General features: G+C 35.9%; 1 protein-coding gene across 2 annotated transcripts in view; it reads left to right on the forward strand.

Moving 5' to 3' along the window:
- CNGB3 (cyclic nucleotide gated channel subunit beta 3) overlaps positions 1-13,867 on the forward strand; it is a 132,268-nt gene that overhangs the window by 96,039 nt on the left and 22,362 nt on the right. For both annotated transcript variants that reach the window (XM_087864417.1, XM_045805641.1), the window contains exons 14-15: positions 6,884-6,967; positions 13,266-13,384. In XM_087864417.1, coding sequence (XP_087720543.1) covers positions 6,884-6,967; positions 13,266-13,384 — 203 coding nt within the window. The remainder of the gene's footprint in view (positions 1-6,883; positions 6,968-13,265; positions 13,385-13,867) is intronic.

Genomic DNA, 13,867 nt, shown 5'->3' on the forward strand with positions numbered 1-13,867 from the left:
AACTGAGCAGTTTTCTCTACTTTCTGATGATCGATTATTTTGATTTCAATTTTTAAATATCATTTATGAAATCAAATGCTAGGGAAATCACATTTTGCCTCTACCACTAAATTACCAGAGACGGGAGAGAATTTAGTAAAAGTTCTATTTTGCCACCTAGTGGTCAGAATTTAAATCTCGTCCCTTAGAAACTGAAAAAGAGCTTAACAGGTAACCAGGGATCCAGATACCAAAATGAGAATGTAGGCATGACCAGTCTATCAAGGAAAGCACAGTGTTTCTCACTATTTGCTGCTCCAGGAAAAATGCAGAACAGATCCCAAACAGGACACCTCACTGGGACCTGTGACTCATTGTGATTATGTGGCAAGTGAAGCCTGGAGAGGTTTTGACTTCAGTGGTAGGAAAGATGAAGGGTGGGGGTGACAAACTATGTGAGTGACAGACTGAGTCAGGAATGGAATGGAAATGACATAATTATTTCTACTACTCACACATGATCCCCCACTAGTAACACCCTAATCAGATATGCCATCACATTTTCTCTGAAAGTTTTCAAATCAGAGCATTACAGTGAGACTTACTACATTTCATTTTAATTACCTTTATTTTTACCTGGTGGTATCAGTAATAAGGTACTGTTGCTAGATTTTTTAAAGTATTTTGAACAATGAGCTTATGACCCAGATGAACTCCATTCAGCTACACACCCTGAACAGTTACTCTGACTAAAGTGTGAGGCACTCCAGATGCTGCACCCATATAGTCCCTGCTCTCCAGTGCTTCCCAATAAGGCAGGGAAATTCTAAATAATAATATCCTTGGTTGTGTGATGATTATGTGACTCAAAACATGTAAAGTGTTTATATCAACACCTGCCACATAGTAAATTCTGTTGTTATTATCACCATATTACTAACTAGAAAATAAAACTAATTCAATCACACAGGAGTTTCTACACTGGTAAAATCAGGTTCTTCGTGTAGCCCTGCTTGAACCTATTTTCAAGATGGATTAGATTCATCCACAGGGTTGTGACTTCCCACTTTATGTGATACTGAAGCTCCCAGAAAAATAGAATTATTGTCAGTTCTCAAGGAAAGCTTGATGGACATAACTTTTACGAATGTTTGCAAATATTGAGCATAGGGTTGTGTCCAACATCACTTAGAACTCAATAAATTATGACATAATAACTTGCAAATTATTTATCACATTTGACTTCGCTGCTCCTGATAGCTACCAATCAGTAGCACGACTGGCATAGTCAATAGCATGGGCAACTGAATTCAGAATTCTCTGCTCTACACACACCCCCCATCACTTGTTAATAGAAGTGGAGTTTAAGATGGGATAAAGCATTTCCTTTTATAATAAATAAGGCTGAGTTGGGAAAATCCCTGAAGACTATTGTTTATACTTTAGGGACACCTAAAAGTCACAGTGAATTATAAATTACTGATAATATCTTAAGTTCTGTTTCAAAGAAGTTAAGCAGGAATAAACCTAGAAATGGAGAAATCCTGCAGGACTGAGAAGGTAATCATTACAAAAATAAATTTTACCAGGTTTTCAGTTGTGTTCAGAGCTTGGCATTATTAAAAGAACTTTCTAGGTACAGGAACCACCATCTAATCTATATGTTAGGTTTTGATTTAAATAAAAATAGAGGGGTACCTGGGTGGCTCAGGTGGTTGAGCGTCTGCCTCTTGGTTTCAGCTCAAGTCATGATCTCATGGATTGTGGAATGAAGCCCCCCCAACTCCCCCATCAGGGGTCTGTGCGTGGGGAAGAGTCTCCTTGACATTCTCTCTCCCTGCCGTTCCCCCAGCTCTCACGCATTCTCTTTCTCTCTAAAATAAATAAGTGTATCTCTAAAAATAGTAATAATAATAAAATAAAAATAGAATTTCTCTATTTCTGTTAAAATCTCTAGAATCTGTATTCACATCTGTAATATAGCACTGAATTTCCCATTGCTGAAAATGGAACAATATCTGACAACTTCATTTTATACATTACCCCATATTTACTTAGTGCCTAGCATGCCCCAAACATTGGTGAGACATTGAGGGCACAGAAGTGAAGAATACACAGATCTTGCCCTCAGTTGTTCAGAATGCAGATTTAAAAGACAACAATACACACACTCTGGTGATTCCCTTTCTGTGACATCTATTGCATGTGTGACCTTAGGGAAGTAGTCAAAAGACTTCCTGAGTTTCCATTCCCTCATCTAAAAACCAGGAGTGATAATACATTAATTAATGCCAGGCATCACAGGAAGGTTGAAAGAATAAAACAGGTAAAGATAAGAAAATAGTAAAATTTGGGGTGCCTGGGTGGCACAGCGGTTAAGCGTCTGCCTTCAGCTCATGGCGTGATCCCGGCATTATGGGATCGAGCCCCACATCAGGCTCCTCCGCTATGAGCCTGCTTCTTTCTCTCCCACTCCCCCTGCTTGTGTTCCCTCTCTCGCTGGCTGTCTCTATCTCTGTCAAATAAATAAATAAAATCTTTTTAAAAAAAAGAAAAGAAAATAGTAAAATTTAATACAAATGTTATTAATATAATGTTAATGTTGATACTTATACAGGTACTCTCACTTTATTTTTAAAAAGGACATTTATGAAACAATGACTGTGCTCTGACCTTCTGAAAATCAAAAACTTTCCTGATGCCCTCTATAAAAGAAATGGAGCTGCATTACGAAGAAAAAACACTAGCCCTGGGATGTAATTCTTTTTAATCACACAATAGTGGAACAAAGTGTATCTCAAGAAAAGAATTATTTTCGAGGGGTGGAGGGTGGAGATAATTGTTATCAGACTCATAAACTATAGCAACTTCGTAATGCGAACTTCATTCACAAAGCCTAAGTACAGATGAGAAGAACCTAGTTCTAGATCACAGTTGCCCCAAGGCCAGTGGCTCCTGTCCATAAAACAATTAGGGTACAGAAACACTTAATTGATAAAACTTAAACTGTAAGTTTTTATTACATACAGCTACTATGTTGTATTTACATAAATTGATACATATTCTATGCAAATGTGTTCATAAAAATTCATATTTATAACAGTTCAGATTTTTTCTCTGAGGAAATCCAAGCTCTAAGCTAAAAGTTATTCATGTAGGCACTTGCACATTTCTACTGAGGAAAGCAATAATTGTTTGCTTATCTATTTTAGAGCTCATCTCCTAGTTTGGTCTAACACTTTCACATATTGGGTTTCCTTTATTAGTGCTTTCTGCCAGTAAGCTAACCTAAAGGTAGAAGAGAAAAGATGAAATGTGTTCTTCCTCAAAGGGCATTCTGTTCCTACAAACGATCTTGAGGTGTGTGTTTTACTTCATTTTCATTGAAATTAATAAAAGTCAAACTGACATCTTGTCAGTTCTTCTTCCCAGTTTCATTCTCTCACCCTGCCCAGAGGGGGCCACTAAGATGATTTCAAAGGTACCCTTCCAGTCCTCATTTTTGTAATTTCAGTTTATATCTATACAGGCATCAATGACTATTTTGTGTAGTGTTTTCATAGCTGGAGCCATATTGATTATATTCTACATCTTGTTTTTGTGTGCAGCCCAATTTTTTTGTCAAGTTCAATCATATCTATATGCAGAGAAAGATCTGATTTATTTATTTTAACCACTCTATGGTATTACAACCTACAAATATTCAACATTTTTATCTGTCCACAGATTGACATGTTGTTTCCATTTTTTTTGGTACTGAAAACAATACTGCCACACACATCTCTGTGTATTTATAGAACAAGAATTACAGTCATAGGAAAACATTAAAATCATTAATAACTCCTATGAATACAATTTAATACACTTGGGAATTTTCATCAAAGTTCATTTCAATAGGAATTGTTCAAGGAATGAAAACTTTATTTTGGCCCACAATTATAATTAGGATTGTAAAAATTAATGCCAAAAAAATCAAATTGCATAAATGTAAATGGGTTTTTTTTTTACTCTTCTGTTTCAGATCATTTACAGTGTTATTCTTCTCTATGGATATGAATGATTGAGAGTTAGCTTCATCACAATACTATTCCAAACATGTTTATGCTTAAGAACTTCCAAGTGTATTTCTAATGAATTTTCTCTAAAACATCAAGAACATGAACTTTCTTTAGTGAGGGAGATCCTAAGATTGATCCGAAGTTTATTTGTGTTTTTTAAGAGTTCTGAGTGATCAGAACACAAATTTCCAAAATGAAATTACTCTGACCCAATTACAGCTTTAAGAGAAATCAGGCACTGTAATATTAGCCATCAGAAAGAAGGAATACTTACCGTTTACATCAATGTGGATGGAAATGGAGGGTATTATGTTAAGCAAAATTAGTCAATCAAAGAAAGACAATTATCATAGGGTTTCACTCATATGTGGAATATAAGAAACAGGGCAGAGGACCATAGGGGAAGGGAGGGAAAACTGAATGGGAAGTCATCAGAGAGGGAGAAAAACCATGAGAGACTCTTAACTATAGGAAACAAACTGAGAGTTGCTGGAGGTGAGGTGGGTGGGAGATGGGGTAGTCAAGTGATGGGCATTAAAAAGGGCATGTGATGTGGTAAGCAATGGATGTTATACGCAACTAATAAATTATTGAACACTACATTCTGAAGGTAATCATGTACTATAAGTTGGCAAATTGAATTTAAATTTAAAAAAAGAAATCAGTCACATAATGGGGCGCCTGGGTGGCTCAGTCAGTTAAGCATCCCACTCTTGATTTCAGCTAGGGTCGTGATCTCAAGGTCATGAGACTGAGCCCCGAGTTGGGCTCTGCACTCAGCACAGGAGTCTGCTTGCTCATGCCCACATTCTCTCTCTCTCTCTCTCCCCTCCAAAATAAATAAATAAAATCTAAAAAAAAAAAAAAGAAAAGAAAAGAAAAAGAAATCAGGCACATGAGCCATATATTTAGAGAATTTTTACTAAAAACAAAATAACCACAATTTTTAGAAAGAAATTGTTTGTCATTTGCTTTAGCAAGTATGATAACCTATGAGACACAGTAGGAATAAAACAAATATAAATAAAAATTATATACCTTGCACAAAACAAATATATAGCAAGAAAAGAAAAAGTAAATTTTCCTTTACCTAAAAGGATCTTTCCGTGTTTTTGCAAATACAAATCATATTCATCTTCAACGGACTCCAATTGTGTTATCTACATGAGCAACTTCTTGGTGCTTCCCCCTCTCCTGTTCCCATTCCCAGGAAGTAGTAACTCCATCTCCTCTTCAAAGTTTTATGGATATTTAACTGGAATGTCTTATGACATGATTCACTTCTACCATCAATTACAGCTTTTCTGTTTACTTGAAACATCATCCCAACTAATTTACTCTCTTTCATCTTTCATAGCTCCAAGGGCATGTACAAAGGCTTGCTCATAGCAGCTTTTCATCAATATTTGTTGGGCTATATTAAGAAGGTATTCCTGTCAGCCTTGGCCTTTTTTTTCTATGCTGGATAACCAAAAGCTATACTTTCTCACATAAATTTTTAAAATTCTGACTTCAAGTTCATTTGAATGTTCCTTACCAATGGCTACATGAAGATACTTCAATCATAAATCATTAACTTTCCTTATCAGTCAAGCATCCCTGAAGTCTAAATTTCAGATGGATCTAGGTCAAGTGTTTGCTATGGAAATCATTACAGAAAACTGGTGATTGCTGAATGATTATCCAATCCACAAATTGGGAGCATGCCCTTTGTGTCTCCTCCGCCTTCCTCTGCTCCTGACTATGATTAGTTCTCCACAAAACAGTAATTCCCCTAAGGGATGGGAAGGACCAACCACAAAAGGAAGGCAGCTACATGTTAGCAGCTCTGAGAGAAAAATAAAATATTTGGTGAAAGCAAAAAATTCCAAATCACTATGTAAAGTAACATTTTTGAAGCATTTGTCAATTTTTCTTTAGCCTATTATATAGATAAATTATTATTCTTTGGGCACAACACAAATATACACACATATTCTAACAAATCAGATGTGTCTCTTACACTATTAAAGCGGATATGAACATCATTCATTCAACAGATATTACTTTTATATCTATTATGTATAGTTACTCTGCTTTTAAGAAGATAATAAATAAGCTGGTAAAGAAAGACATACGAGCTTGGAAAGTTAAATAATAATATCAAACAGCAGTATGAAAGGTGTTATAAAAAAGCAAAATATTCAGATTTTTATTTTGGTCTAGGTCAGTCTTAATACTAATAATTATTATCACTATTCTGTTACCATAATCATTTAATAGCTATCATTAATTAAACACTATGTTGAGTTTTACATGAGTAAAATTTTACCATTATGAAATCTACCCTTTTAACTCCCACTTAACCGATTAGGAAACCTTCCATGGGGCGCCTGGGTGGCACAGGCCTTAAGCGTCTGCCTTTGGCTCAGGGCGTGATCCCAGCGTTCTGGGATCGAGCCCCACATCAGGCTCCTCCGCTAGGAGCCTGCTTCTTCCTCTCCCACTCCCCCTGCTTGTGTTCCCGCTCTTGCTGGCTGTCTCACTCTGTCAAATAAATAAATAAAATCTTTAAAAAAAGAAAAAAAAGAAAAAAGATAACCTTCTATAATAATGGTAGTGGAGACAGGATTAAAACCCAAATCTGTCTGACCAGGATCCAAAGTCTTGTATTCACATTATAGGTTTGTGGGGTTTTTTCCTAAATTTTGGGACAAAACAAGTCCATATTGGCAATTAATATTTTAGTGTTAACACAAACAACTTTTATTACTATTTATTTTCATGTCATTTTAAATTATTTGGAATGTTGTCTTTGTAGCTGTGCCTATAAGAATTATTTTTCTCTTTGTTATTTTTTTCTTTAGGGTTGTGATACACAGATGATTTATGACATGTTGCTAAGATTGAAATCCACTGTTTATTTACCTGGTGACTTTGTCTGCAAAAAGGTGAGTGCGTGCTATCTTTTGAATACACAATAAATAAGTACATTTAAGAAGTTCAGATATAGGTCAAGAGCATAGTTTAAATAGAATTTCCAGGGTGAATTCCATAGAATAGAAATAATTATGACACATAGTTTTGTAAAAGAATAATCAACTCAGTTCAAAATGGAACAAGACAATATAGATTTCATTATCTATAGGATATAAGTGTGGGAAGTCTGAAAAGTTTTTTTGTATAAATGTAAATCATCACTCGTCACACCCCATTAATGCCAAATATTTAAAGTGGAGAAAAAAGTTATAGAAGTGAAAGGTGGTTCTGCCCTTTTTATGTCTTCAGCAAGCTATCAGTTACCTCCATTTAGCTCACCCAATTAATGGATAATTAATGCCACATTCTTTCCAATTTAACTGCAATTTTTATGATTATAAAAGTAATACATGCTCATTATTTTTAAAATGGAAAACACATAAAAGCATAAAGATGAAAATTCCACTACCCAGAATAACCACTACTCATATATTGCAACTTATTTTTTATACTGATTGGTGGATAGATAAAGCTTGTTTTATAAAATTGACATACTGTATTTATGTTTTGTCATGTAACTATATATCATATGAACATTTTATTTACTATTCAGTAATCTTCTACAACCTCATTTTTAAAGATGTATAATATTATGGTCTATGAATATACGATAATTTTCTTTTTTTATAGTGTATCTCTTTATTTAGATCTTTTCTTTTTGAATATATGATAATTTTCAAATGTTTGCTATTATAAATAACTTTACAATGAACATTTTTGCACATCTCTGATTTCTAACTTAAGGTAGGAGAGAAGGAATGCTAACCTTGGGTTTTATATCTTGAGAGACTAAATCAGTAGTGAAGTCAATAATCAGAATAAAAAGTAGAGGAAGATGAGCAGTTTAAAGAAATGAGAAATGATCCCAAACCTTGGGGAGTTCACAAGCAAGTAAGGGTGAGAAGCACTTATTATCATTCCAAAATAATGTGTTAGGTGCTATGGTAAATGTAAGCACAAACTGTTATAGGACATGGAGTAAGGACACTTGTCCCCCTGGGGTGCTGGCAAGACTTCCTGAAGAAGATGCTATTCAAACCAAGTCTTAAAAAGTGAATTTACAGGGGCATCTGGGTGGCTCAGTCAGTTAAGTGCCTTTTTTTTTTTTTTTTTGACAGAGAGAGAGAGCATGCATGCACAAGCAGGAGGAGTGCTAGAGGGAGAGGGAGAAGCAGACTCTCGGCTGAGCAGGGAGCCAGAAGTGGGAGTTGATCCCAGGACCCTAGGATCATGACCTGAGCCAAAGGCAGCCTCTTAAATGACTGAGCCAGCCAGGCACCCCAAATGTCTAACTCTTGATCTCAGCTCAGGTCTTGATCTCAGGTTCATGGTTTCAAGCCCCACATTAGGCTGGGCATGGAGGCTACTTTAAAAAAAAGAGAGAGAGCCAAAAAAATGAATCTACATGAACCAAGAAAAAGAAGAAACAGGCATTCCAGATAAAGGAAAGAATTAGCATGCTCTAAGGCAGAAAGAAACTCTCTGCAGAGGAAGTTCAGAAGACTACAATAAGTCAAAAGTTAGAACATTTTAGCATCACTTATTCAAAAAAAGTCAATATTTTTTAGTTCTATGGCCAGGCACTGTGCTGAGTACTGGGTGTAACCGACCAACAGTGAGCAAAAAAAGATGGTTCTCGTCCTCCAAGGGCTTACAATCTAGTGCAAGGTATTCAATTCACAGTGTACATCAGAATCACCTAAAATTAGGAGTCTGGGATCCATCCCCAGCAATTCAATGGGTTAGGGTCAGCTCACATACCAATATTTTTTAAAAGCTCCCAGATAACTCTAAAATGCAGCCAAAGTTGAGAATCACTGGCCTGGTGGAAGAGAAAAACAATAAACAAATGAAATTAAATAAATACATAACTCCAAAATGTGCTAACTTCTACAAAGGAAAAATAGAATTCACTAGGGAAACGTGTTCTGGCAATGGCACTTATTTAGATTTGGGGCTTGAGAAGGGGGGAGGTTGTCAGGTTGTCAGCCATGACCTTTATAAAATATAAAGAGAACTATTTCTTTAGTAATAAGTTGGAGAGGACAGCATTTTAGATGAAGACTTGGAGCCATGAGCTAGGATAGAGCTTGGCATATTTACAGAATGGAAGCAAGTGATCAACTGGGATAATGGTGTAAAACAAGGTCAAGAGTATAAAGTATTTCAACATCTGGGTGGAGACAACTGGTGCACAGGTAGAAATCAGTCTAGTTTGTGAGAGAAGATAGAACTAGAGGTAAAACAAACATATGGAAACCAGCTTCATTAGAAGTTCAAGAAAGGTAAAAAGAAGAGGGCCAAGGCCTGTAACTTTGGAAAATACCATTATTTATGGAGGAGGTCAAGGAAGAAGAATCAGAGAAGGAGCTATCAGAGGTAAAGGAGGAAAAACGGAGGAGAGATTGTGACATAATAGAAACCAAGAATATGCAATCCCACACAAATTAGTCTAAGTTAAAAGTAGAAAGGTTGGTGATATGAAGTCATTTTCATTGAAATGGGAAATACAAACCACAGGTCAGTTTAAGGACCCCTTTAGGGCAGTGGTACATTTGGAATGACATGGCCTTAATGCACCAAAATGGCCTTTCAATTTGTTCCAATAACAGCAGGGACTGGAAATTGAGATAACTCATAGAAACTTTAACACCCATGCCCCTAAGCAGTTCAAATTTGCTTAACAAAGTGTGAAATCCAGAGTAGATACAGCCTTCTCATTTCTAATTCCTTCCTCTAATATATCCAGCACTCCATAATAAAAACACATCAGTGAACACAGGTGAAGGAAGGAAAGGAATAAGTAGGGGAAATAGCAGAAATGAGAAGGCATGAGACTACCTGCCACATTTCTTTGCTTTTGTTTGTAAGAAAGGTGGATTTAATTCATAGTAGATATTGACAGAGATGAAAAGTTGTTAAATTCAGCTTTGTTTTTGCTTATCATTTCCACAAATCACTGTAGGAAACAGGAAAGAAAAAACTCATATTCTATTGGCAGTTACCTTAATAATTGAAGACATGTCAGGGCTCGGGATGAAGTTTGCTGACATGCCTAATCTTCAAGATGACTCCCAAATATACTGAGTGGGTAGCTTGAACCATTTCAAAGAATACTTGGGAATTTTCCCGGAATTAATTGCAAGAATTAATTTGAGTGTCAGAATGCCCCTTCTGAAGAATATATCCTTCTACACAGGAACCCTGAAAATTTGAAGTGCTCTCTCACTAAGTGTTACCTCACTCTACAGGAAGCTCTTGCATTTCTACACTTTCTCCAAATTAGTACATAAACCAACCACAAAAGCTTAGTTTGATCTTATTTTGCACATGCTGTCAGACCTTGTTCTCTAAGGAATGTCTACTTTATCTGAATTCTAATTAAACTTGCAGGAAAGGCTTAAATTAGCCTAGAAATATGCAAGAAATCGTGGAAGTTTTGGTTCGTTGATTATGCCAGATCTCCTTGGAAAATTATTGAAATGATCATTAAAAAATAATTAAACGTGCTGAACTATATTTTAGTGCCCATTACATACTTCTACCTCCAGTCAGTTGTAATAACTGCCTTTGAAAAATCATTCCAGTTCCTTGAGAATTACTTCATGCAAAGAATAAGGAGTATAGCCCTGTCGTAATCATTACTTCCTGGAGTATCTCTTGGAAAACTAATATTCAGACACCTTTCCTTTTTTTTTTTTAAATAATTCATAGCTATTTTATTGGTTTTTAAGAAATTGGTGTTGATACTGGATTTATCATTAGATATGATCTATCTGTATATATTCTATAGAGTCAGGTGACATAGGTGCTGCTAGTTTTAATGCTATCATCTGCCAACCTTGTAAATTTGCTCAAGACACTTAACTTTTCAAGCCTCTACTACCAATTTTTAAATATCTTTGACCTCACTGGGATTTTTGCAAGAATTAAATGAGTTAAGATCCCTGAAAATGCTTTACAATTATAAGGTAGCATGTTCTGATGGAACAAATGCAGGTATTAAAATAAGGAGCAATGTAAATATCAGATATTATTATGATTTTTAAAAGTACTATGCAAATGTAAGATGTTATTAACATTGATATTATGGAAACAACTGTAATAAGATCCATCTGTCTTGGAATTTCTACTTTGATCCATGTTTGAGAATAAATGCATGCTTAATATTCTGTACAATGCAAAATTTAAATATACTCGCATTGCATAGTTAGGAGATTCTAGGCTTCCTTTTGCTTCTAGTTACTGTAATGGAGCTTTGACTAGTCAGCTGTGCTGATCTGTGCCTTTATTTTTCTTTCTGTAAAATGGAAATAATAGTGCTTACTTTATCTTCTTCATAAAAGTAATGGGAAGATAAAATGAGGAATTCAGTGTCACAGATGTTAACTAAGAGGTAGAACCTGAAAACTTTAAATTCAACCTAACAATTATAATATGATAAGAATTAATGGTCAGGAAGGGCAAACAACCGGGGTGCCTTGGAGGCTCAGTTGGCTGAGTGTCTCGCTCTTGGTTTCGGCTCAGGTCATGATCTCAGGGGTCACGAGATCAAGCGCCATATGGGCTTCTGCACTCAGCAGGGTGTCTGCTTGAGATTCTCTCCCTCTGCCCCTCCCTCAATTATACTCAAACTCTCTATCTCTCTAAAATAAATAAATCTTTTTAAAAAGGGAAGTGGAAGGAAAACAAACCTTGGTATTAAAGGACTTCAAAACTTCCCAGAAAATGGTTTAACTGTATTTCCCTCATTCATAAATGAGTGCCTATATCATAAGCCTATGCTCAGCACTGGAACAAAATAAACATTGTCTCAGCCATCATAGAGCATAAACTAAAATCAACATTGTTTAATCCCGAGTTAATGTTAATGTATTCTAATCTTTTGAAAATATGGCTAACAGGAATATTTAATGAATTTAAATAAGCCAGTCCCCTCCTGAACCAAGTAAGTAAATTTATTGTGTTCATGCTATTATTTTATACCTCAGGGTGATCGAGACACAATTTACTAAGACTTATAGGTGTTATTATCCAAATAGTTTGCCTAGTGTTATGCAAACCAGCTTATTTAGAATTTAACAGCTTTTCTTGACCCAATTGCAATTTAGGTCCATTGTAAAACATATTTATTCTTTTTGGATCTTGGAGTGAGAAGAGATGTCCAAAGGGTCCCACAACCACCCATTAGTTTGGTGATTTACATGATTCAACATAAAGTTATATTCATGGCTTAAGTTTTATTATAGCAAGGCAAACAGTGTAGGAACAGGAAGAAAAAGTTACACATAGGCAAAGAATAGAAAAATCAGGTGCAGGCTTCCTAAGTCCTACTTCTGGGAGGGTCATAAGGATACATTTTTCTCTCTGGCTGTAGACCTAAAGACAAAGACAAAATGTCTCCACCTAGGGAAGCCCATCAGAGTATCGAGGTCAAATTTGTTAAATGGTGCTGGTCACATAGCTACATGACTAGCCGTGATTCAGACTCCAAACCAGATACCAAATACGCATCATAAATCTTTGTGTTTACATTAAACAATGTTGACAGCCTGGTATATCTTGCTATACTGCCCCAGGCATACAGAATAACACTATTAACCAGTTACTATGTGAATATTCCAGGAGTTCAGTTCTCTTGGCTTGAACAAGCATCATTGCCCTGGCTCCAAGAGTCCCCAGAGATAAGCAAGACTGAGTAAAACAACCTGATGCATTAACACTTTCCTTTCAATATGGAACAAGAATAATAGCTTAAAGGTCTCCTGTACTCCAATTACTAAACTCAGACCTCAGTGTTATAGGCAGAAGAGTGGAGTTGGCCTTCAAATGGCTGTAGCCTATGCTCTTTTGATACACCAAGCAGCTTCTTCAAAGCATATCAGTGACCACCAAAGCCAGGGTGACTATGCTTACAACCAATTATTTCCTCTACCCATACCTGTCCCTGAAACAATGTGCTGACTGAAACATTTTCACCTGTCCAGTGGTGGCATACAGTGCTTACATGTTGGGAAGTATCACTTTCCTAGTAATTTCCTTTCATATAATACATCCATAACTACCTTAAGTCTTAAGATAATTACTTTTACATTGATATTGCGTTCTTTATTTATATTTATTCTTCTGGAACGGTTTATATTTCTTAATTTGGGGCATAATTGTCAAGAGTAAAGTGACTACCATTTTCTCTTTATATTTGGTACACAGGGAGAAATCGGCAAGGAAATGTATATCATCAAGCAAGGAGAAGTCCAAGTTCTTGGAGGTTCTGATGGTGCTCAAGTTCTGGTTACTCTGAAAGCTGGAGCAGTGTTTGGAGAAATCAGGTATCTTAAAGATACATCATAAGTATTAAAGTCTATTATTTGTCATAAAAGAAAAATCTTAGCTCAAAAATAAATAAGCTTCCTGCTCAAATTTGGCAAAGGTTTGATTGTTCTGAGAGCACTGGTAAAAAAAAAGGATTTTCACATTTCTATTTATCCCTTCTTCCCCCAAAGACCTAACTCATTCAGCTCCTTAGACCCAGGGCCTAGTCAGTCCCTGGCATAAGGTAGATACTCAGTATATGTTGAATATGTATATATGTGAATGAATGAATGATGAAAGAAGAGTTGGGAGAATTAGTTGTCAGATTGTTGGAAAACTTAAATGTCAGGCTAAGAGAGCAATTTTGAGTAAGCCAAGGAGTGAGCAACAACCAGATTTTACAAGTCTTTTAGGCCATGGTACAGAATTTGTATTTTATTCTAAAGACAAATGGATGCCAGTGAAGGATTTTAGGCAAAAGTGATACAATTTGAATTATG

This window comes from Ursus americanus, chromosome 9 (genome assembly GCF_024610735.1).
Source record: "Ursus americanus isolate L20-20 chromosome 9, mUrsAme1.1.p, whole genome shotgun sequence".
In the NCBI taxonomy this organism is placed as follows: domain Eukaryota; kingdom Metazoa; phylum Chordata; class Mammalia; order Carnivora; family Ursidae; genus Ursus; species Ursus americanus.